The sequence below is a fragment of the Ochotona princeps genome, chromosome 6 (assembly GCF_030435755.1).
Source record: "Ochotona princeps isolate mOchPri1 chromosome 6, mOchPri1.hap1, whole genome shotgun sequence".
NCBI classification, from domain to species: Eukaryota; Metazoa; Chordata; class Mammalia; order Lagomorpha; family Ochotonidae; genus Ochotona; species Ochotona princeps.
This window is the reverse complement of record NC_080837.1, coordinates 1,350,138-1,376,204: the sequence shown is the minus strand read 5'-3', so window position 1 is coordinate 1,376,204 and position 26,067 is coordinate 1,350,138. Positions and strand designations below refer to the sequence as shown.

The window sequence follows — 26,067 nt, the reverse complement described above, 5'->3', positions numbered from 1 at the left end:
GTATTTGTTGAAAGCACAGCGCTATTAGCAGCATCCTTGGGCTCAGCTGCCGAGACACAGAGTCATTTTCATTTACTGCAACCTGGTTACACCACTGATTTCTACTGGACGTTGAGCTCCATTCTTCCCCACTGCAGATTAAATGGGAGGGTTCCGCACATCCGCAGAGCAGGCTGCACCGCTTGCCAGGCAAAGAGCGCGGAAGTGAACAGAGTCGGTGCTGCTGAGCCTCAGCGTGCTCTCGGGAAAGGTGCCAAAATACTACTTCAGCATTTCAACTGTAGCACAAACAGTTCCTGCCAGTATTTGTGAAGGGCCCAACCTTCATTTTTTTTATACAAAGATCCCGAATAATAGTGAGAATTTCAAAGCTATTTACCTCATTATTCTCAACCCCCAGGAGGTACACCACACAGTAAAGAATAAATAGATCCACAGACAATGTACCCTAATAAAACTAAAAACAGGTCATAATAAACAACACTGAAGGGCACCATAAGGGCAATTTCCAGACCTAAACCTAAGCATACTGGCATCAGCCTTGTTACAGTCACATACAGCACCCTTAAAGCACATCATTGCTATTTTGGTGGTTACCCATACAAAAATTCAAAATTTATATACAGAAATGTTTTTAAAACAACGAAAATAATGGGAAGATGGTCCCAGCGGCTCACAGTGGGTTTCTGTATGACAGATTAAGACAGGACAAGGGTCCAGCGGTCCCAAAATCTAGCACTCTGCTCTTTAAAGCCCTATATACCATCACCTCTCATGTGTTTCATTTTTAGGGCAGTATAATTTACAACAGCTCTCAGTTATGTAAGTTTGCACAGACACATTTAAGCATATGCATTTTTTTATACTTTTATCATCAATGCACAAACCTAATCAAAATCTGTTTGGATTGTTTCACAAGTCATCGGCTTCTTTCCTTCCTTTTTTTCTCTTCTCCCTCAATTCCCTCTTTTTCTCAACTCCCTGCTGAAGTACCATTTTGAAACAGCAGCTTTAGCTGTTGGCACACCTCCTGAATCACCTCTTCCAGCTACTTATCACTGACATTTTGATAAAATGAAGTGCTGGGCTAGTGGCAGGGCTAATTTTATTCCTATTTTCCAAAAGCAATGACAGCCTCCTTACCAAGGAGCCTCTGCAAAACCAGTCAGAGCCCCACTGACAGCTCTCTGTCCTGCTACGAATCTCTGCTCCCAAATTCTTCCAGGACTCTATCTAGAAAACTTCTAAGCTCAAGAACTGCTGCCAGTATCCAACTAGGAAATCCTGAAAGTACCCTGGAACTCCTTTAAATCAGTTGTTTTGGGCCCGGCGGCGTGGCCTAGCGGCTAAAGTCCTCGCCTTGAACCCGCCGGGATCCCATATGGGCACCGGTTCTAATCCCGGCTGCTCCACTTCCCATCCAGCTCCCTGCTTGTGGCCTGGGAAAGCAGTTGAGGACGGCCCAAAGCTTTAGGACCCTGCACCCGCGTGGGAGACCCGGAAGAGGTTCCGGGTTCCCGGCTTCGGATCGGCGCGCACCGGCTGGTTGCGGCTCACTTGGGGAGTGAATCATCGGACGGAAGATCTTCCTCTCTGTCTTTCCTCCTCTGTGTATACCTGACTGTAATAAAATGAATAAATCTTTAAAAATAAATAAATAAATCAGTTGTTTTTAAAAAGAAATTCATTTATCTCTTTAAGGCCCAGCAAACCACCTTCAGAGACTGTGAACACCTTTCTAGACACAATTTTCTCCCCGGGGTGGGAAATCTGGTGGGGCTTGAGTCACCTGACCGGGGTCTCGGGGCCCGCCTACTAGGTGGGTACTGGGTTTGGGAGCCCCAGGGGTGGGGGATGTGGCAATGCTTGGGACACCTGGCCCAGGTACTTAGACTCACCTGCAAAAACATGCACTATGTAATGAAAAGGGTGGAGCAGAGGACACAGGACTTGTTGTAAAAGGAGATGATGGCAGCTCATTTGGTGCTGCAGCAGAAGAAGGAGAACAGAACAAACTGGACAACAACCCCAAGCAAATGATGACAGCAAGAAATCTCGGTCAGTGGAGCCAATGGACATTGGGAGAGTGACATCATCCTTGGATCAGTGAAATAGGCAGCATCTCAGAACTATCCAAAGCACTTGCACAGAACTCTCAGGATATACACACACCGAGACTCTGGGGTTCTATGAGGTGGCAGTTCCTCGTCCCTGGGTACTGGGACATTTGGAAAGTTGTATGTGGCTTCCCCTTTGCTTCTCCCCTTTCCCCAGGAACAACAAGAAGAAATAGCAAATTTGGGAGTAATGAATTCACCCAAGTTTCCCAAAACCTTGATCCTGCCCACCCTGATCAACCATGTAATCATTATTTAAAAAATAAAATTTATTTAAAAAAAAAAGACAGAATTTTCTGCAATTGTAACATAAAGTCCAATAACATCAGGCTATAATTTTGGGGAAAAGATCTCATTCAGTTGTTTGATAAAATTATAGTACTTTCTAATTATCTTCATTTACAAAATAAATTTTGCTTTAAATCTATATTATCAAATTTTTTTTCTTTTTTTTAAAAAAGATTTATTTATTTTCATCACAAAGTCAGATATACAGAGAGGAGGACAGACAGAGAGAAAGATCTTCCGTCTGATGATTCACTCCCCAAGTGAGCCGCAACGGATGGTACTGCGCCGATCCAAAGCTAGGAACCAGGAACCTCTTCCAGGTCTCCCACGCAGGTGCAGGGTCCCAATGCATTGGACCGTCCTCGACTGCTTTCCCAGGCCACAAGCAGGGAGCTGGATGTGAAGTGGAGCTGCCGGGATTAGAACCGGTGCCCATATGGGATCCTGGGGCTTTCAAGGCGAGGACTTTAGCCGCTAGGCCACTGCGCCGGACCCGAAGTTCTGCAGTCTTGAATTCTTCCTGGCCCAACCTTGGCCTTTGTGGCCATTTGGGGAGTGAACTAGAGGACTGAAGATCTTTTTCTTCTCTGCTCTTCTCTGTCACTCTTTCAAATATATAAGTAAATCTTTAAAAAATAATAAAAATAAAACAATAAAAGGAAATCAAAGAGTGGCTCAGGGAAAGCAGGTGCAGGAGCCAGCAGAGACAGAGGACAGAATGCTCTCAAGAGGGATGTCTCCTACAGGGAGAAAATGAAACCGATGATCCCATGTCTCTGCTCACACAGAAGAAATGTTCAGGGTTCTATCGCCAGACTTTGGCATTAATCAACAACCGTAAAACCAAATCAATATTGGGGGAAATTGGATCACTATCACTTCCACTTTGAAATCCTCACCTTGCTCTGTCAACCACCACAAACCTTTCATATCAGAACTGTATTAACTTAAATCAAGCCTGTGCATTAAGAGACCTGCCCTAAAACAGAACCACCAAAACTCAAAGATGAAGAGCTGCCTCTGCCCTTGAAATGACAACCAGGACTGTGTGATGCACTCGTCTTGTCTGTCAGCTTTCCATGATCAATAATAGGTCATGCTGGAGGCACTTTGGAGTAGCAAGCATTTACCAATCTGCTTATGCCCTAAATAGGAGATAATAATTTTTGGAATGATGGGGAAAGGAGACATTGCGGTGATAATGAAAGGAAGCTAAATCCTCAACTCTGAGAAAAAGGCATCACATTTATTTTACCATAAAGCACTAAATATTCCTAACACTTCTTCTCAGTATAGAGAAACTGTGACAAAGCAGCCAGAATGGTAACATGTAGAAGATGAAACCAAATGTCTGTATGGAGGGGTGACTGCAGCTCATCTGATATTCATCTGCTAATTGTCTTAGATACACAGTGTTTAACAAGAACATTAAACTTAACATCATGCTCAAAATGTTTTTGAACACGTAAACCCATGTGCTTTGAAAATATGAACTTTTTAAATAGACAAAATTATTTCACTATCATTCTCAGATTATAATTCTGCTTTTCAAAATAATCATGACTTGCCATTTGAGAAACAAGCCTATTCTACCTGCCCAGACATCACTTCTCTGGTATTTCTACACTTCAGAAAACAACTAAATGACTCAGCAACTTGACCAAGTGTGGAGCATGTATTACTAGAGCTATCTTTAGTGCGGCCTCCCACAGAGAAAGAAAGAAAAGTGAAACAGGAAGGAGGTTTGGTATGCACTAAGTAGGACAAAGATGACTACAATAAAATCACAGCTACTTTGACTAGCGTTACCCAGTCTGTCATACAAAACATCAGAGTAACAACATACAGGGCAATCAACTTCGAGAACCACAAACCATTATTAACAAATCACCAAGCAAGTTCAGAAGCAAAAAAGTACTCCTTCTTAGTAAAAGTTCATTGAATTAATTCCACAACAACTGCCTGCCATACCCATCATTTTAGGAAGCAGACACAAACCACAGGAGGAGAGGATGATGGGGAAGCCGTTCCGTGGACAACTGTACACAGGCTAAGTAGCAATGGAAAAACCCAGTGACCGAGTCTGCTCTGTGCGCTCATCATCCAGTTTGTGGAAATATCATTGTGAGATCAGGCCCACCCTACTCTGCTCATCTGGTTTTCTTCTACCTTGCTCTCAAAATCCTAATGAAGAAAAATTAGAGGGAAGCTAAAAACCAGACAAAATAATCAGGTACTGATTAGCTAAGGGCAAGTCCAGTCTTCCTAATCTAGGAGAGCCAGATTTAATAGCTAAATTTAAAAAAAAAGAAAGAAAGGAAGCCTCAAGACAAACTGAAGATTTCACAGCACACTGAACAATCCAGAACACCAAAGTATAAAGAGAAAATTACTAGGAGCAAGAGTTAGCAAACATTTCAGGCAATATATGTGAAATTGCCAATATTTAATAAAATATAGTGACCTGATAAAGATTGTGGAACAGTTAAGTTTAAAATTATTACAAGAACGAAAGAATTCAAAACATGAGAAAATGGGGTACTAAATAAAGAAAACTGGGCATTTATGGGAAGAAAAATTCAAGCAGTAGAAACAAAACATTGTGGTCTTTATTAAAACCTTATTGGATGGACTAAAAACCACATTAAATATACTGAGGGGAAAATTAGGGAACCTGAAGTGGAACTATAGAATAAATCTGTAGAAATCTAGCCAAACTGAGTCATGATGACACAGTAAGCTTAAATAGACCAAAAACTATGGCATTGAGTCAGTCGTTAAATCCTTCCCCACAAATAAAAGACCAAGACCAGATGGCTTCATTGCTGAATTCTACCAAACTTCAACAAATAATTCCAATGCTTCTCAAACTGTTCAAAAATGATTAGAAAGCAGCAAATCCTCCTGAACTCCTTCTGTGAAACCAGCATAACCTTAATTCCCAAGTCAAAAAAAGACATGAGAAATAGAACTATAGACCAATATCCTTGATAAGCAAAGATGCAAAAATCCTCAACCAAATACTATTTAGTCAAACCCAACAGCAACCAGAAAGATCATTCACCCAAATCAAGTGACAAGATGGAGAATAAAAATCACATTAGCTTTATACATGCAGAGAAAGCATTTGATAAAATACAACATCCCTTCATGATAAAATCGTTAGGCAAATCAGGTATGAAAGGGACATTCCTCAACAAAATCAAGGCAATGTATGGAAATCAGTTGTCAGCATCATACTGAATGGGGAAAAGTTGAAGGCATTTTCACCAATAGCCGGAACCAAAAACAGAGACCTACTCTCACCAGTGCTATTCAATATAGTCTTGGAAGTTCTAGCCAGAATCAGTAGGCAAGAAAAAGACATCAAACTGGAAAGGAGGAAGTCAAACTATTCCTGTTTGCAGACAACATGATTCTCTATACAGGGAATCAAATAAATTCTGCTGAGACTACTGGAATATAAAATCTGGACTGGATATAAAATCAATAGCCTTTCCACACATTAACAATTCCATGGCTGAGGAAGAACCGGTAGAATCACTCTCATTCACAATAGCTGCAAAGAAATGTAAACACTTTGAAATAAATTTAAGGATAGGGAGGATCTCTATGATGAAGATTACAAAACATTAAAGAAATAGAAGAACCAAAAAATGGAAAAATCTTTCATTTTCTTAGATATGAAGGATTACTATCCTCAATGATGCCTGTACTGTCAAAGGCACCTAATAGACTCACTTCCAATCAAGATACCTATGACTTTCTTCTTCTCAGATCTGAAAAAGAAAATGTTAAAATTCATATGGAAACACAAGTGACCCTGAACAGCTAAAATCATCATTTTTAATGCTGTTTACTTAGTTAAGAAGGGTGTATGCCCATGTGGGCCTCTAAGCAAGGTTGGAAGGGTTGGGGCATGGAGAAAGGTGGATGAGGCAAGTGTTCCCAATTTTTCCCTTTTCTCTTTTATCTATGGTGACAGGGCATGGGGCAGGGTGAAGTTAGCGGGGCGGGGGGGGGGGGGGCGGTGCTGCTTCTTGCTGCCAAACTATATCAGCATCCAGTAATGAACAGTCATTTGATGTCATCTTAGAGACCCCTATGTGGGGAAGAATGTTCTGAGGGTGCTACCAGAGTGGTTTTGATAGCTCTGAGACATTGTTGGTTTCCTTGCTTCAAAGTTGAGAAAAATCTTTCCAAGGTCTATTGGTTGACAAAGTCTACACTACTGCATCCACACACCAAGACACTTGCTGCCAAACTCTCACCAGAAGACTTGTGTAACCTGCTCTGCTTTCCTTCCTCTGACATGGCACCTGACTTCCTCTGCTGGCATAGATGGACCGGATGTCATGTCCTTCGTGGCCATCTGAGTATGTTCTCCACTGAATGGGGATCACCAACTGAGGAGCCCCAGCCCTAATGCAACTCCAAGGTTGGATCATATCTTGTGATTTTTTTTTCCCTTAATAATCCAGCAATTTAGTTAGGGAGTCCCCCAAGAAACCTTGCCTGTGAACCATCTAGTGTGGGGTCAAGTTCAGTTTGTCACCCACATCAGCCTATGCACATACCAGTGAATGTAGTTGCTTTGTCAATCTCCCACACAAAACAATGGGTGCTACGGCCTGGCCCAACCCAACCTGCCACAAACCCAGATCTTGCACACTGAAGCTTAGTTGGGTCAACCCCTAAAAACCTCCCCAGACCCACCCTCAGCCTTGGTACCTACATGTGCTAAGATGTGCAGCATTCTAGTCCAGCATGTCTCACATCCCATCCAGTGCTAGTACACACCCATAATGCTGCAGCTTAGCTCTGCCCAACCCACCTCCAGATCCAGCTCACATGTAAGCCAACAGGTGCTGCCATCTTGTCTAATTGGGCTCACCCCCAGCTTTGGCTCTCATGCTCACCAGGGAGAGATGCAGCCTAGCAGAGGAGTGCCCATGGCTCCTCTACTAGACCCACTCCCTTCCCCAGGTCTTGTACTTTCCAGAGAGTGTGTTGTCAGCCTGAGATGACTTGCATTCAGACCCAGTACCTGCCAACAGACACTGCAACAATGTCCAGCTGGTTTGCACTTATTCTGGCTCTTACATGTGCGAGTACATGCAGTAACCTAGCTTAGCCTGGCCCTCTTCCAAACCCAGCTCACACTGAGGTAGATGGGTGCTGCAGCACTGCCCAGCCCAGTCCACCCCAGTCCTAGCTCTCACACTCACCAGTGGGAGCAGTGCCCCCCCTAACGTTTCCCTACCAGACTTGCCCCAGCACTGGGTTTTGTGCACACTGGAGGGTGTTGCAGCCCAGTCTGCCATGGTTGGCCTCATCTCAGCATTTGCTGTCAGGTGCTGCAGCCTGGCTCAGCCCAGCCTGCACCTCTTCCCTCCATTTCCACCTACTCATATGCTGATGGGTATTATATACTGGCCTGACCCAGGCTACCCTTAGCTTCAGCTTCATGCTTACCAGTAGGAGCTAAGCCCTAACAGGGGAGTTCCTCAAACTCCCCTATCAGACCTGCTCCCACCTATGGATCTTGCATGTACCAGTGGGTGCTTGGCCCAGCCTGCATGACCCACCTCAAGTTCAGGTATTCACTGGTAGATACCACAGCCCTCCCTAACAGACCAGTATCCATTTTGACAATCAGCAATGCCTAGCCCACCCCCAGACACAACTCTCCTGTGGATATTAATTGTCACAACCTAGCCCATCCCATCCCACACCCACTTTGGCTGTCATAAGCACCAGCGAGTATTGGGGTTTGGCATAGTCTGACCCTCCTGCAGATCCAGTCCATACACATGAGGGGTGTTGCAGCCATGTTCAGGCTGGTCCATCTCCCAGTCCTGACCCTCTCACCAATGGGAACCACAGTCTAACAAGGGAGACCCCTAAAGTCCCCTACCAGGCCTGCTCCCAGCCCTGGATCTTGGTGGCTGCTCTCATCCCCCTTAACAAGTCCCTAACCTAGTCTCAGCAATTGCCAGCAGATGCTGCAGTCTAGCCTGATCTGGCCTATTCCTGGTCCAACTCTTGCCAGTGGGTGCTACAGCCTAGCCTTGCCCAGCCTGTCCCTAACCTGGCTCTATGTGAATCCGTCTAGCCTGATGTGGTTTACACACACTCCTGGCTCCCACACATGCCAGTGGGTGCTACAGCTTGGCCAGCCAGGTGAGCCCCCTGCACCAGCGCATACACATGCTGATGAGTGTGCAGCCCTGCCTGGCCTGGCCCATCCCCAGTCCCAGCCCTCACGCTTACCAGCAGGGAGCTGCAACCTAGTCATGGAGTTCCCCAAGTTCTCCCACTAGGCCCACTCCCAAATCTGGATCTCACGAGTGCTGGTGGATGTTAGGTTCCTACCCTTTGCATGTGCTGGTGGGTACCGTAGCCTAGCCTGCTCCTGAAACCAGTTGTAGTGTGTGCCCACAGGCGTTGCAGCCTGGGTCTGCCCAGACTGTTGCTAATCCCAGTTCCCATGAGTTTTGGTGAATTTCATGGTCATGCCTAGCTTGATCACCACTCCCAGCTTTTGAACAAATCAGTGGGTGCTGCAGTCCCACAGGAGTGAGCTCACAAATCCCCTACAAAATCTGAACCCAGATCCAGTTGTCTTACATGACAGTTATTGTCATGCCCTAGCCTTGTGTAACCCATTCTCTGCTCCAACACTCACTGATAGGTACTGTGGCCTAGCCCTGCCAGGCAGGATCTCCAGCCCTAGCTTTCTTGTGTGGCAGCAGGTAGCAAGTTATTCTATCTAGTTCAGCTCAGGTCTTCCATGTGGGTGGCTGCACTGGTCTGACTGTGTGTGGACTGACACATAGCACTTCCCCTCTCTAAACCACCCAGTCTCAGCTCCCTTGTTTACTTGCAAATGCAGCCTTCTGGACCATGGAAGCCCCCCAAAGTCAGTCCTCATCTGTGAGTGCAATGGCCTGTTCCTTGTAATCCCCCAAAAGATTCCACACCTGTAAAATACTCTCTCAGCAGTCCCCTCTCCCAAACATCTCCAAACCCCGCCCCCAGGCAATTCACAGCCTCCCTGCCAGCTTGGGTCCAGGTCTGGTCTTCCAGCAGCATGGGATCCCCTCTAAAGCAATCTCCCACAACAAAGACAAAGTAGAGGAAATACAGTATTGGACTTTAAGACATATTACTGGCAATTGTAATCAAAAAGGTAAGTATTGGCACAAAAATAGACATGCAGATTAATGGAACAGAAATCTCAGAAATGAACCCTCACAAATATAGCCACTAATTTTTGACAAGTGAACTAAAATCAGTCCAGGGAGAAGGGACAGTCTTTTCAACAAATATTACTGAGAATATTGAATCCATATGTGCAGAAGTGCAAAATAAGACCCCAATCTCATACCTTTTACAAAAATCAGCTCTAACAGATCAAGGATCTAAATCTATGACCTGATACCACCAAATTACTCTAGATAAACACAGGCAAAACTCCGCAGGACATAGGAATAGGCCAAAAAACCATGAGAAAGATGCCAGAAGTACAGGCGATCAAAATAAAAATAAATGAGAGTGGTTACATGAAGCCTGAAAGCTTCCACACTGCGAAGGAAACTATCAACAAAGTGAGGAGGCAATCAACAAAATGGGCGAAAATATATGCAAGCTATGCAACTGATAGAGGGTTACTATCCAGGACATATAAACAGGTCAAGAAACTCAACAAGAAAAAACAAACAACCCAGTTAAAGTGGGTAACATGAATGAGCAAATTTTAAGACATGAAATACAAATGGCCCGTCACCACATGAAAAAATGCTCAGGATCACTAGTCACCAGCGAAATAAAAATTAAAACCACACTGAGGTTTCACCTCAACCTCAGCTAGAAAGACCATCATCAGGAAATAAAAAATGTATACAAATAAAAATAGATGCCAGTGATGATACAAGGAAAAGGTACTCAGAGATCTGAAAATACATCTAACATATGACTCAGCCAGCACAGGCAAGGGTCGCAACTGAGGGCAGACCATACCAAGCAGGGCCACTGCCCCCACTGGCATGCATGAGATACAGGGCTGTCAGCAGGTTTGGCAGGGAGTTTGGGGGATTTCTCTACTAGCCTGCAGTTCCCACAGGGGAGCACAATAGCCAGGGCTGAGGTCAGGCCAGGCAAGGTACTCTTCAGCACTTTTGTGGATCAAGTCTGGGGACAGTTCATACTGGGACAGGCCGCAGCACCGGCTGGGATGCATGAGCTCCAGGACAAGGTGTGGACTGTGCCTGGTTCTGCTAGGCTGCAACACCCACCAGTAAGAGCTGAGGCTAAAGATGGGCTATACCAGTCTGGGTTGAATCATCCACCAGCATGCACAAGACCTGGGGCTGGGAACAGGCCTGGTAGGAGGATGCTGGGAACTCTACTGCTCATTCCAGCTCCCACTGGTGAATGTGAGAGCTGGATCTGTGGGCAGACCAGGTTAGCCAAAGCTGCAGCAGCCATAGGCATGCATATGGGCTGGGTTTGGGGCAGACTAGGTTGGGCTCCAGCACCAGTTGGCAATTACAAGAGCCAGGATGGGTATGGGACAGACCAGGCTAGGCCGCAGAACCCACCAGGTTACATGAGAGCTAGGTCTGGGAGTGGGCCAGGCCAAGCTGAGCTATAGCACACACTGGTGAGAGCTGGAACGGGTGCAGGTCAGTCAGGCTAAGCTACAGTATCCACCAATGAGTGTCAGGGGTGGGGGCTGGCCACTTCAGTCTGGGCAGCAGCACCCACCAGCACACATGAGATTCATTTAGGCGAGAGCTGTCAGAGGAACTAGGGGAATCTCCCTGTTGGGCCAGCTCCCACTAGTGAGCCCAAGAACTGGGGCTGGGAGCTGTCACGCCACCTCCAGTGGAGCCTGCGTGAGAAATCGCCGGGCCGAGGCGGAAGCTTCAAGGAAGGATGCCTCCTGGATTCGGCTGCATCTCTGGTGGTCTTGGCATTCCTGGCTGTACTCTCTTTGCTCTTATCTTTATGGCTGGAATAATATTGTTTATGTGCGGCAAAGGCTCAATGTTCCTTTATAGTTCTATGAAGCCTTCTGACAAGAGACTGGACAAGGATGGCAAGCAGTATAGAATAAAAACCATTAAGTCACTAGCTTTAGTAAACCTACCTAGGACTATTTTTGAGAATTCCTAAAAAGAAAATTATAGTAGAAATCTATAACTTAAAAAGCCATACAGGAAGAAAAGCTAAGAAAAATAGACAAGTTAATATTAAAACCAATGTAAGGCACAAAACACAATGAGAGCTAATCGCTTAATGATTAAAACTGTAGCTGGTGCCAAACTGTGTCCACAAGAAATAGCAACTGCAGTCTGTCACCAGGCTATTAGAGAACAATCTTTTTTCGTCAGACCTGCTTACCTCCCTGGAATAATTGTTTGTAGAAATGTAACCACATGAATAAGCAAGAAAATGTCCCTTTGCAATAATCTATTGTATATAAGCTGATGCCTTGCTTTTACAAAATGCACTCAGATACAACTGCCTTGAGTTGTCGTGTCTGTTTGTCACTCGCCGAATCCTTGCCCACCGTTCCCGGGGTCCTGTTCCCGTCGGACTGATTGCTCCCGGCCGAGCCGGTCCGTCGCAGGGAGCAGGCTAGACCAGGCTAGTCTGGTATATGTGTGAGGTGGGTCAGGGTGAGGAGGTTGATCAGGTCAGTCCACAGCACACACTGGCATGAGTGAGAGCCAGCACAGGATGGAGGCCAGGCCAAGATGGATGGCAATACCTGTCAGTTCAAAGATGGCTGAAGGTGGGCCAGGCTTGGCTAGGTTGCTGCACCCACCAATGAGAGCTGGGACTGAGAGTGGGTCAGGCTAAGCCAGGCTATAGCACCTGCTTGTGAATGATGAGATTGGGGTGAGCCATTTCAGACTGGGCTGCAGCACCTGCTGGCACATGCAAGATCCAGTTCTGGGAGCACACCTTGAGGGGAACTTCGGGGATTCCTTGCTGGGCTGCGGCTTCCACCGGTGAGCCTGACAGCTCTCAGCTGGGATTGGGGGTAAGTTGGTCTGGAGGAGGCCCAGGCTGGGTTAGGCTGCTTGCCCACCGGGCACACACAAGAACCAGAATGCATATGGGTCAGCCAGGCTAGGCCACAGCATCAGATAGCAAGTTCCAGGACTGGGTGTGAGTCATGTCAGCTTGACCACAGGATCCTCTGGCAAGCACAAGATCAGGGGTTGGGAACATACCTGGCAGAACCGTGGGCTCTCCCATGCTAGGCTGAACCTATTGCTATTGAACACAACAACCAGGGCTGGGGGCAGGCCAGGCAGAACAAGGCAGTGGCATCAGCTATTGATACACATGAGAGCCAGATCTGGGGGTGGGGCAGGCTGAGCTAAGCTGCAGCACCCATAGGTGTACACAAGAGCTGGTTGGGATGTGAGCTAAGCCTGGCTAAGCTGCAGCAGATGCTGACACATACAAAAACCAGGACTGGAGCAGGACTGGTCAGGGTTTTGGGGACTACCCCAACCAAGCTGTGGCACACACTGACATCCATGAGGACTGGGCCTGTGGCAGGTTGGCTGGCCTGAGCTGTAACACCAATTGGTTTGTTGTTTCATACAACATATGTGGCCAAGACGAAAATGACCAGCCAGCTGCATACAGCAATATGTGCACTGGCTGGTGCAGATAACAGACCAAACCTGACCCTGCACTGGCTGGCATGCACAAGAGTCAAGTCTGAGGTTACCCTATATGAGGTTTCTTGGGGGACTCCCCAACTAGACTGCTGGACTCAGGACCTTGGTCACAGGAAAAATTATAGGATGTGTAGTCTAACCTTGGTGTGCATGTATTGGGTCTGGGCTTCCTCAGTTGCTGATACCTGTGCTGTGGACAGCATGTCCAGATGCACACAGAGAACATGATGGCCAGCTCATCTAGGTCAGTCCACAGGAGGCATTAACTCCTCATCAGAGGATAGAAAGCAGAAAAGGTTGGGCAATTCTCCTAGCCATGCTTTACAGCATGTTCCTGGGTCTGTGGATACACTAAGATATACTTTGTCAACCAACAGACTTTACAAACATTGTCTCCTCCCTCAAGCCAATAAAACCAACAATGTCTCAGAACTATCAAAACCACTCAAGTAACACCCTCAGAATACTCTTCCCCACATCGGGGTCTCTAAGGTGTCACCAAATGACTGCCCTCTAGCCCCAGATGCTGATACTCACCTTCCTTTCCTGTGGACACAAGAAAAAAAACACTGAAAGATATGTCCCACCCATCTTCCTCCATCCATACATGAATCTCCCCACTCTAATCAGAGGCCCACATTGGTGTGTGTCCTTCTCAACTATGTAAACAATATTAAAAATAAAAGAAAAAAGAAAAAGAAATGAAAGTATACCCGTGGTCATTGTAGCTCAGTTCACAATAGCTAAGATACAGAATCAACCCAGATGTGTGTCAACAGATGGCTGGATAAATAAAACATGGATATAGACACTATGAAATACTACTCAACCATAATTCTATTGAATTAGATCCTATCTTTTGCAACAAAAGGGAAGCAAACAGAAACCACTATGTTTAATGAAAGATGCCAGGCCCCAAAAGACAAGCATCATACAAGTTCCCTGATCTGTAGTAACTAACACAGAATGCCACAAATATAATCTATAGGATTGAAGTGACCTGACTGCTACACCTGGCCTTTGAATATACTCTTGAGGAATGGTAGGTTTTTTATTTCCTACTTTCAAGTTGTTGAATTCTTTACCTAGCGGAATGTTAAGCCTGTGGTTGAGAAGTGAACTGAGAGTGTGTCATGGTAAAAATGTGGGAGAAATAAAAAGCACAAAGGCAGCAGGAGGGAGGGGGAAGCAGGCAGGAGGGAGGGGGAAGCAGGCAGGAGGGAGGGGGAAGCAGGCAGGAGGGAGGGGGAAGCAGGCAGGAGGGAGGGGGAAGCAGGCAGGAGGGAGGGGGAAGCAGGCAGGAGGGAGGGGAGGGGAGAAGTGTCACTATGCTCCCAAAATTGTGTTGTGAAACACGTCAAATTTGTTAACATCATATGAATAAAATAATTTTTAAAAAAGGGAAAAAGAATAAGTGTGTGGAAATGCAACACAGAAATGTTAAGAATGATAAAACTATAATGGGTCTGGAGCAAAGGCTGGTAGGGAAAGGTCAACACAAGGCTAACTAGGTATTTGGAAAGCAGAAAGGAAGACATCGAAAATGCCATACTTGAAAACACAGACTCAGAATTTTTCAATAATCAATGAAAGACAGGAATCTATAGATCCAAGAAACACAAATATTAAGCCATAAAATTAACACTCTGTTACATATGGCAATAATTTTATATAGATTGGAAAAAATAAACTTATGATAATCAAAAATTTACTTCATCATTTTAAAAAATTGCTTTTAGATTTACTTAACCATATTTTCATTTACAAAATACTCTTCTGCTTATGCAGAAAGCAAATTACGCAAAACGAATGCATATCTGTAGGTACCGTAAGGCTGCAGCAGTTTCTGAATTTCCACTCTACTTGCAGGTAACATGGCTAGAGTAGTTAGCAAGGCATGTTGTGGCACAAAAGGACAGATCAGCAGCAGACAAAGGAATAGAACAGAAAATGACACATCCAGTTTTCACTTGATTTCAACAGAATTGCCTATAATTCAATGGTGAAATCGAGGTCTTTTCAATGAAGATGATAAAACATATTCATACATGGGAAATCAGGCCACACCCCCTATTTTACAGTCTGTGCAGCATGTTCACCAAAATGTAGAAAGCTAGAGAGAAAGAGGGAGAGACAGAGTGACAGTAAGAAGAGAGAGCGGGAGAGACTTTCCATCTGCTGGTTCACTCCCCAAATGGCTGTCTCAGAACGTACTGGACCAGACCAATGCCAGGAGTCAGGATCTAGGTCTCCCACATGGATGGCAGATCCCAAGCACGGGCCATGTTTCACTGTTTTTACAGGTACATTGGCAGGTAGCTAGATTGGAAGCAGTGCAGCTGGACTCAAACCAATACTTCAACATGCGATCAAAGAGTCAAAGACAGCAGCTTAACCCAATGTGCCATAACACTGTCCCGGAAGAAGGTACACGTTGGCAGAATGGTTTAGGTGCCCAGCTCCCACATCATAGTAGCTGGTTTCAATACCTGACTCCGGTTCCTAACTCCAACTTTCTGTCAATGCACTCCTTAGGAGACAGGAGTGATAGCTCAAGTGATTGGGCTCCTGTCACCCACATGGGAGACCGGGATTGGGTTACTAGCCCCTGGCTTTGGGTCCTAGCCCGCAACTAGCTTTTACAGGCATCTGGAGAGTGAACCAGCAGATGGGAGCTCTCAATTCACCTGTCTGTATCTCATCTCTGAAAATAAAAGGATTTCCTTTCTTTTAAAGATTTATTTATTTGTATTTGAAAAACAGATTCACAGAGATACAGAAGAAAAGCCAGAGAGACATCTCCATGTACTGACCCACTGTGAAGCAGTACAGCATGGCCCAAGTACGTGGTACCCTGTCAGACACTTGGAAGAGTCAGAGTTCCAGGCTCCTGGCTGACTTCAGCCAACCCAGACACTATGGCCATCTAGGAAGTGAGCCAGCAGATGTGTGTGTGTGTGTGTGTGCACGCATGTGTGCATGTGTGTGAGTGTGTCCATCTCTCTCTTGCCTTCTAACTCTACTTTTCAAATGAATACATATTTTTTTGAAAAAGAAGACATATGTAATATGATGCCACTTAGAAGTTAAAAGCATGCAATTGCTACAGACTGGCAGTGCACATATATAGGAGAAAGGGAAGCATTCATGTATGAGCGTAACCAAATCCTGCCCAATTCTGGTTTGGGTTACCTCTGCAAAGTGGGGAAGGAGTGAGTTGGGACAACTAGTCTCAACTACATCTGAAAGATTTGTATTCATTAAGTTGATTGGTGGATATACACATCTTTATAATATTATTCTTATTCTTTCGTGTTTCATGATTCTTGAAAAGATTTCACACAAACCGAAATGATATTAGGCTTGAAATTTCTAAGAAAAGTATTTGTGAATAAGCCAACAACCTCTGTATCAAAAAGTCGCAGGTTTATACTCAGGCTAGGGAAAAGGAATGCATTAGTTTCATCTTGCCAAGATTTAATGTATGAAGCAATAAAAATATACAATGTCAGCAAATTAATGGAAATCCTACAAACAAGAGAGTTCCCTGAATAGGTCAACGTTTCTCTGAATCTCTGGCAGGTGGAAAGCTGATGGGGCTTTGTAGAGGGAGCCCTCAGCAGCCAGAACCTCGGCCCAGGATAGCAGGAGATCCTGTTCTCCAGACCTTTCCCAGCAGGGCAAACCTCAGCTGCATGCCCAGTGTGGGGGCAGGGCACACCTCACTGCACGCCCAGTGTGGGGACCCCTCCCAGAGCAGACTTGCACTGTGATTACTTGTGCTGATCTAAAGCAGGTGTGTGATAGAAAGTCTGCTACTCCTGAGCCCCAGCAAATCCGTGCTGCCCCGTGTCTGTCACTTCCATAGTAATCCACAGAGCAGTTAGTAGGGCACATCCTCAGCTAAAGCTTCCAGAACTGTTCTTAAACAATACATTACTTGACATACTTGTCAAGACAGAGAAGTGGATGTTCTGTCTTTGGACAGCATTAAAAACTGCTAGGATAGAATCAGATGGGGAAAGATACAAAAAAAAAAATAAAATAACATCCTTCTACCCTCAAAAGTAAAATCGTCCTTATTTTGCCAACTACAGAATGAGCCTGCTTTTTCTCTCCCACTCTGTCTACACAGAAGTCTCTCCATGTGTAGGATTCAGGAACTCACACAAATCTAGTGAAAGAGAGAGACATTAAAAAGACCTGGTGAGTAACATAATACATCAAGATACTTCATGAACAGATTATCAGCCGCTAAAGAAAATTAAGATCATGAAATGAGCGTGGACAATCAAGTTCTGGCTCTACTCTCAGGTCCAGCTTGTTACTGGTGCAGACCCTGGGAGGCAGATGATGGCTCGTGCAGGAGGGTTCCTGCCACCCGTGTGGAGACCATGAGTCTCCAGCTCCCAGCTTCAGCATGCCCCACTAATAACAACTACTCATATCTGCTGAGTGAACCAGTGGATGAGAATTCTGTCTCTCTTTCTACCCCTATGTTTCTTTTTTGCTTTTTTTTTTTAAGACTTATTTTTTATTCAAAAAGCAGACTTTTCAGAGAGAGAAGGAGAAACAGAGAGAAACAGTCTTCTATCTGCCGGTTCACTCCCCAAGTAGCCACAATGTCTATATCTAAGCTGACCTGAACCTGGGAACCAGGAGCTTCTTCCAGGTCTCCCATGAGGATGCAGGGGCCCAAGGCTTTGGGCCATCCTTTGCTGCCTTCCCAGGCCACAAGCAGAGAGCTGGATTGTTAGTGCAGCAGCCAGGACACCAACCAGCACCCATAACCCATACGCAATGCTGGCACTGCAGCCACTTACGGAGTGAACCAGAAGATGGAAGATATCTCTCTTTCTCTGCCTCCCTCCCTCCCTCCTTCCCTCTCTCTTACTCCCTCCATCTCTCTCCCTCTTTCTCTCTCTCCCTCCATCTCTCTAACTCTGTATTTCAAATAAAGACATAAAAATAAATCTTATTTTTAAAAATTACTTCAATAATAGCAGAAAGAACTTAAGGCTTTTTTCTTCTATAGAGTCAAAACAAAAGAAATTTACAGAAGAAAAACAATGTTTTCCTGGACTTTATCACACAGAGTTCAACAGTTGTCTGTCTGGTAATCACATTTGCACAAATATTACAGACTTCGATATCAAGGTGCTATTCAGTTGCTATATTTCAGCAAAACCACCAATCTCAGAGTTTAAGGGTCTCCTTCCTGTAATTTGGCCCCATAATCACACTCTTTTTTTTCTCTTGCTCACAGGCCAGTTCTCCACCATCTCCGTGTTTTCAGTCAGCAAGCCAAACACTAGCCTAGCAACAAACTATCTAGTGTCATCATCAAGTTAAACGAAAAAACTAAACTGAGGCCCAGGAAGTCATTTATCCAAGGGCACATAACTGATGGGAGATGAAGCAGAAACCAGAAGTAGACCTCTGCCATCTGACAGAAGGCCCTGTCCACTGTGTCCAGCAGCTCTTCACCAATTGCCAAGGACATGGGATTGAGGTGTCTGCGCAGCTCCAACCTCTATTCTGGGGCCTTTCACTCTCAGGGCCATAATCCCATTGATATCAGTCCCCACCAGGTCCTTGTCATTAACTCTACACCTGTTACAGAACAGGAAAGGATTCAGGGGTCATTCATGACTTAAGTTCACTTCATGAGGAAACTGCAATTCTGTTTCTAATTTTATACTGACCCTTTAAAATGGAAAGCACCTGAAGAATTCAAAGCTTAATAATTACATCTACAACCAAAAAATCCAGAAAAATATTTAATAACTGCAGTTTTACTTGGCAATGATACAGCATCTGTTTAAAGAAAAGGCCAGAAAGCGCATACTGATTCCATTTGCATACTTACCACGAAACTGATTTGATTGTGTCGCAGGTTGAGTTCGGTTAGTGAATTCAGTCCATTAAGATTATCAACATGACTTAAAAGGTTCCTGGCAAGATTTAAAACTCTCAAATCACATAGATGATTGACATTTTCGATTTTGGTAATCTGCAAAAAAAAAAAAAGAGGAGGAATTATTAGGACATTCAGAATCTATTTCCAATTTCCTGTTTTGTGAATAATATGAAGTCATTTAACTTGTGAAAGTTAACGACAGGGTTATATTTTACAATCTGTCCATAGTAAATATTTGAAGTAAATTTCATCAGATAATCAATGAGTCCACCATGTGGGGCAACCCTAAGTGCCTAACACTGCCAGCTCCTGTGAAGGCTACGGTCTACCTGCCAAAAGGAAACTTATGATGAGCACAAGGCATAAGCTCATCTATGCTGACAAAGCAGGTCTGTCCTCCAAGAGAAAAGGCAGGGAAAAGAAAGGACGCCAACTTCTCCTAGCTTGGCAATCATGCACCTTGCATGATCCTGGGAGCAGTCAAGAATCTGTATCGGGCCCGGCGGCGTGGCCTAGCGGCTAAAGTCCTCGCCTTGAAAGCCCCAGGATCCCATATGGTCACCGGTTCTAATCCTGGCAGCTCCACTTCCCATCCAGCTCCCTGCTTGTGGCCTGGGAAAGCAGTTGAGGACGGCCCAATGCATTGGGACCCTGCACCCACGTGGGAGACCCAGAAGAGGTTCCAGGTTCCCGGCTTCGGATCGGCGCGCACCGGCCCGTTGCGGCTCACTTGGGGAGTAAATCATCGGACAGAAGATCTTCCTCTCTGTCTCTCCTCCTCTGTGTATATCTGGCTGTAATAAAATGAATAAATCTTAAAAAAAAAAAAAAAGAATCTGTATCAAAAAACACGAGGAACCAGGATCCCTGTGGAGGTGAGGATGGGCACTCTGTTATTGGTGGAAGTGTTTAAGAGAGGGGGCAATGTTTAGTCACAGTACCATGTGGAGGGCACTTTCTGTTTGCAACAGGAGGACCTGACTCATATACATGAGCTGCAGTAGAAAAAAAAGGAATTCCATAATCATGAGAGATGAATGTATTCATAGGAACTCCTACTGCTGCATTATTGACATTTTTAATCTAACACTTCAAAGCGTAAGTCATCTGAAAAAGCTTTCTTTAAATTTATGACATAGCTTCCCTGTTGTTTTTGAACCCTCTCTTATACTAGAAAACAAGGCCTAGATTCCAATCTAGATTCCATCTACATTTGAAAAGACAAACATATTCGTTGTAAATGCAATAACATATAAAGGTAACCTCTGAATATGTTTAAAATTTGTCCCAGGGCCCTGCAGGGTAGCCTAGTAGCTAAAGTCCTCTCCTTGAACACACCGGAATCCCATATGGGTGCCAGTTCTAATTCCAGCGGCCCCACTTCCCATCCAGCTCCCTGCTTGTGGCCTGGGAAAGCAGTCAAGGATGGGCCAGAGCCTTGGGACCCTGCACCCACGTGGGAGACCTGGAAGAGGCTCATGGCTTCGGATTGGCTTGGCTCCAGCCATTTTGGCCACTTGGGGAGTGAATCAACAGATGGATAATCTGCCTCTCTGTCTTTCCTCCTCTCTATATATCTGACTTTCCAATAAAAATAAGTGTTTTTTTAAAATTGTGTTCCAATATTTTTATCTGGCTAATATACAGTGAAACAAATTATATAAAAATTGAAAGTGAAGAAACAAGGTTATAGATGATTATAGGATGCAGAGTAAGACATTTTAAAACCAAAGTAAATATTACTTACAGGTTTTTCAATGCAGCAAAATAAACAAACAAAAAATCAGTAATTGACAGTAATTGAGTTTAAGACATTCTCAAAAAGAAAAAAACACCCTCACGGACAACAGAGAAAGAAAGAATACAAAGTAACACAGGGAAGTGAGAAACATGCATGACAGACACAGGAAACAGAAGCAGCAAAGAAGCAACATTTGAACACAGAACATAAAACTTTCCTGAGTTCAAAAAACGATACTTGGAGCACAGAGAAACACTTGTATTAGCTGTGTGGTAGCTAGGCCTTCTGCTAGCTGCGCCTGGGCGATTATTTTAGAAAATCTTCTCCCATTCCACGTGGTATTGGTGCAAATGCCTACTGGTTTATTTCATTTTATTTTCTTGATCTAATTGAAAGGCAGAATCAGAGAGAAGAAAAAACAAAGACACAGAGAGAGCTTCCATCCAGTGATGTATTCCCCAATGGCCACAGTGGCTACACTGGAGCCAGAAGCCGGCGCCCCAAGCAGGTGTGGCATTCACCAAGCTGATGGGCGAAGCCTTGGGCAAAGACTGCTGTGACTGTGAGCTCACTCCCTGAGTGGCTATCAGGAGCAACCATGATGGGAATGCTAGGAAGCCTCCAGAAAGGACCAGGCTAACCAGGGGTGTCCCAAGACCCCCTTCCCACCTCTGGGAGGGCAGGATTCTCAGGTGAACACGGCATTCCCACTTGGCCATGTGCAAAAAGGGCCAAGATTTGCTTTCAGGCCAGCAACCATGGAGAGGGCAAGGTTTCCCAAAGGAAAACATGTCACAGCAAGAATGTTATCCCAGCAGCACATCTACACCAAGGCATGCATTCATGAAGAGAAACAGAATCTCATCTGGAACCAAGTCCATCTCCACCACGCTGTCAACTCCCAAGCCTCAGCATTTCCCACCTGTGTCTGTGCTGGCCTGCTGCCCCTACTTCAGTCCATGCAGTCAGTCCTTCTGTCTCCCCCCCATCAGTGACTCTCAACGGTTTATACTCCAGATTCCCCTCCCGGCATCCCTCCTACGCCCCACCCCACTTCCTGACACCACTAGCATTCCTCAGAACATGTTCCTATCTGTGCAAGAACTGTTTGATTTCACAAGGTGCAAAAGCATATTTTTTAGTTCCAGTGGAAGTAAACTTACAGGACAAAAAAAAAATTCATTTAGTTTTACTTTTTTTTTTATTATCTGATACTAAATTTCTGGAGTTGAGCATTGAGTATTGCCTAAAATACTAATTTCTTGGGACTGGCAGAGTGGCTTAATAGGCTAATCCTCTGCCTACAGCCCCAGCATCCCATGTGAGTGCAGGTCTGATTTCTAGTTACCCCACTTCTGATCCAGCTCCCTGCCTCTGGCCTGCAAATGCCCAAGTTCTTGAACCCCTGCATCTACATGAGAGAGATGGAAGAAGCTCCTGGCTCCTGGCTTCGTTTTGGCTCAACTCTGGCTATGGCTATTTGGGCAGTCAACCAACAGATGGAAGATCTCTTTGTGTCTGTCCTTTTTCTGTCACTCTGCCTATCAGGTAAAAATAAATAAATCTTTAAAATTAATAATAAAATCCTTAATCTCTCGACAATTTAGAAATCTACTGTCTTGGCTTTGAAGTATTCTGAATTTTGATGTATTTGGCTTATATGTTTTGAAAAAAGACTAGATTCATTTAAAACTTCCTTCCAATAGTTCTACGACATTAATAATTCCTATAGTACAAATGTTCAATCTTAATGCACAGAACATCATAAATACACACTGAAATTATGAGATACGACACAGGTCAGCAAACTAGCAATGAGCTCCCTCCCCCGCAACACCCACAGGCTGCCCATAGCCAACACACAGATCAAATGGCACCTGGCTCATTTGTCAGGTGTCCGGGGTCATGCCTCTGAGTTCTTAAAGGTGCATTAGAACATGAAAATCACATAAATATGTTTAGCATTTCTCATAGATACTTTTTTTATTAATTATTTTGCATTATGTGACAGTTTCATAGGCTCTGGGAATCTCCCCACCCCTCCCTCTCCCCTCCCCCCTGGTGGATTCCTCCACCTTGATGCAGTATTACAGTTCAAATTCAATCAAGATTCTTTCTTTGCAAACATATACCAAGCATAGAGTCCAGCTACTGATTGTCCAGATGGGTTGAAGAGTTTCTTGGGGAGACCATTTCTGGTCTGAAGTTAGAGCTGGTAGAATATCATCCCAGTCAATTAAGAGTCCCAACATAACATCAACAGCAATTTGCAACATTATGGAATTGACATGGTTTTGAGTATCTCATAGATACTTGAATAAACTTACAAGAAAAATAAAGTGTTTCACTCAGTTCTAAAGAGTATGAAAAACAGTGGGCGACAAGACAAAATCCTTCATATGTCATGCAAAGCCCTCCACAATCTAGCCTTATCTAGCCTCCTGGCTTTCTCATGGTTCTTCTGTCATGCTTTATTCTCTAGTTTAAAAAAACAACTCACTGTTTTGTTCTTACTCTTGACGCCTTTGCTCTGACAGCCTTTCATTGCCAATGCTCTTTGATTCCTCCTCCCTTCCACCTCCAGCTGACTGGACAACTCTCCCTCCAGGAGACGGACGCTACCCAGCCTTTAGAGGTCACTGCCCATTCCGTATGACTGCGTAGCCCAATGTGAAAGTTTAATGAAAGAGCAAGGCTTAAAAATGAGCCAAGATGCTGTGGCAGAGAATAAAGAGGTACAACATGACAGAAATACGTGTACAATTTCAGACAGACACAGGAGTAAACAAATGGATTAAATAGAAGAGAGGGCCTAGATTAGAAGGGAATCAGGAAAATATAAAGCAACACCAGAAGCCATAAGATCATCACCACTTTAATTCAATTCAGTCAACAAAAACGAAGTCTTAAAATTCCCTATACTGAACAAGACATGAAATAACAGGATAATTATGCTTTACTGCTGGTAGGATTATAGAGTGCTACAATCACTTTGAAAAGATGCTAGCACTATGTTTTAAACATTTAAGTAACCTGTGACTCATCCATTTCATTCCTACATAAATACCCTAGAGTACAGCTGGAGTATATAGACAAGGAGATAATGCACAATGAAGTTCCTAAAAAGCACTGTCATGGGACTGGAATTGTGGCATATCAGGTAAGCCACTGCCTGCAACATTGACATCCCATATGAAATTGACATCCCATACTGGTTTCAATCCCAGCCACTCCACTTCCAATCCAGATTCCTGCCAATGCACCCGGGAAACCAGAGAAGGATGGCACAAGTCTTTGGGCACACACACCCATGTGGGGCACTCAGAAGCCCCTGGCTCCTGGCTTCAGGCTAGCCCAGCACTGGCAACTGTGGCCAACTGGGAAGTGATTCTGTGGATGGAAGATAACTCTCTCTCCCTTTCTATAACTCTGCTTTTCAAGTAAATAAAATAAATCTTAAAGGGAGAGTACTTACTGGTCACAATAGTACAAACACATTTTTAAAAAGAGAGAAAAGAAATATTTATCAATAAGTATCAGTAAGAAACCAAAGAAACATTTTTGTCTTGCTCTGGTTTTAATAAATTAATTTTTTGAGAGGCAGACAGAGAAAACACATTTTCATCCAATGATTTATGCCCTAAATGTTTGCAAAGGCCAAGACTAGCCCAGGCCAAAGTCAATTGTCAGGGACCAAATCTAAGTCCCATCTGTGGGTCTCAGGGACCCAAGTGGTTGAACCAGCACCTCTGTCTCCCTGAGTCCGCATTAGCAGCAAGCTGGACTTTAGAGAACAGCCAAGTATCAAACCTAGGCACTTTGATGTGGGATCCAGGCATCTTAACTACTAAACCAAACACTAACTTCATACATACAAAAAAAAAAAGTTTTTGTATACTCATATCATGCACGGAACATATAACAATGAAACTGAATAAATTCTAGCTACTTTAAATAGGTAAGTCCAAAAAGTAAACACTACATAACAACACATAATACACTTTTTTATTTTTTAAAGATGTATTTATTTAAAAGGCAGAACTACAGAGAGAAAGAGAAAAAGACAGAGACAGAGAGACCCTCGCATACACTGATTCAGTCCCTGCTTGACCACAAGGGCCAGGGCTGGGCCAGGTAAAGCCAAGAGCCTGAACTCCGTCTGGACCAAGAACTCAGGCCATGTTCTTTTGCTTTGCTGGGCACATTTTAGCAGAGAAATGGACTAGAAGTGGAGTAGCTGGGACTTGATCCAGCACCCATACAGGATGCTGACACTGCAGGCAGCAATTTAATCTGATATGCCATAATGTAGGCTCCACATTTTTTAAACTAAAAGATACATGGGGCAAGTGCCTTGTGTTAGATAGGTTATGCCACAATATCAGAGTGCCGATTCAAAGCTCGACTGCTAAGCTTTGGATCCAGCTCCCTGCTAATGCACCTGGTAAAGCCACCCAAGACAGCAAAAATCCTTGGGCCTGTGTCATCCACTGGGAGACTTGAATAGAATTTCTGACTCCTGGCTTCAGCAGAACTTTGGCAGCCATTTAAGGGAGTGAACCAGTAGCTGGAAGATTGATCTAGCTCTCTGCCTTTCAAATAAATAAGTTTAATTAATTAATTAAAATATACTATTACTAAGCAATATTTTTTTTTGTATTTTCCAGTAGGCTTTTTTTTTAATTTAATTACATTGTATTATGTGACACAGTTTCATAGGTACTGGGATACCCCCCACCCCTCCCCAAACCCTCCCACCATGGTGGATTCCTCCACCTTGTTGCATAACCACAGTTCAAGTTCAGTTGAGATTCCCCCATTGCAAGCATATACCAAACATAGAGTCCAGCATCTTATTGTCCGGCCTAGTTCAACGGCTTCTTAGGGAGACCCTTCCAATATACCATCAGCAAAAATTTACATCATTATGGAATTAGTTGGCATAGTAATGAGTAACCAATATGTTAAAAATCAATGCGAGTTCTTAACCACCTTCTGTGACCACCTCATTGACATTTCAATTTTAGTTTATACACAACTTATAACATACATAGCATTACATGTTTTACATAACATCATATCATCTTAAATTAAGGCAAACATGTGGTATCTAACCTTTTGGGATTGGCTCATTTCCCTTAGCATTATGGTTTCCAGTTTGGCCCATTTGGCCATAAAGAACTGCATTTTGTTTTTTTTAATAGCTGAGTAGTATTCCATGGAGTAGATGAACCATAGCTTTCTTATCCAATCCTCTGCTGATGGGCATTTTGGTTGCTTCCATGTTTTTCCAAT

At 44.2% G+C, this 26,067-nt stretch overlaps 1 protein-coding gene across 3 annotated transcripts in view; it reads right to left on the bottom strand.

The window, feature by feature from the left end:
• Positions 1-26,067, bottom strand: part of LRRC49 (leucine rich repeat containing 49) — a 174,682-nt gene that overhangs the window by 125,172 nt on the left and 23,443 nt on the right. For all 3 annotated transcript variants that reach the window (XM_058665291.1, XM_058665294.1, XM_058665293.1), the window contains one exon: positions 18,981-19,124. In XM_058665291.1, the coding sequence (XP_058521274.1) occupies positions 18,981-19,124 (144 nt within the window). The remainder of the gene's footprint in view (positions 1-18,980; positions 19,125-26,067) is intronic.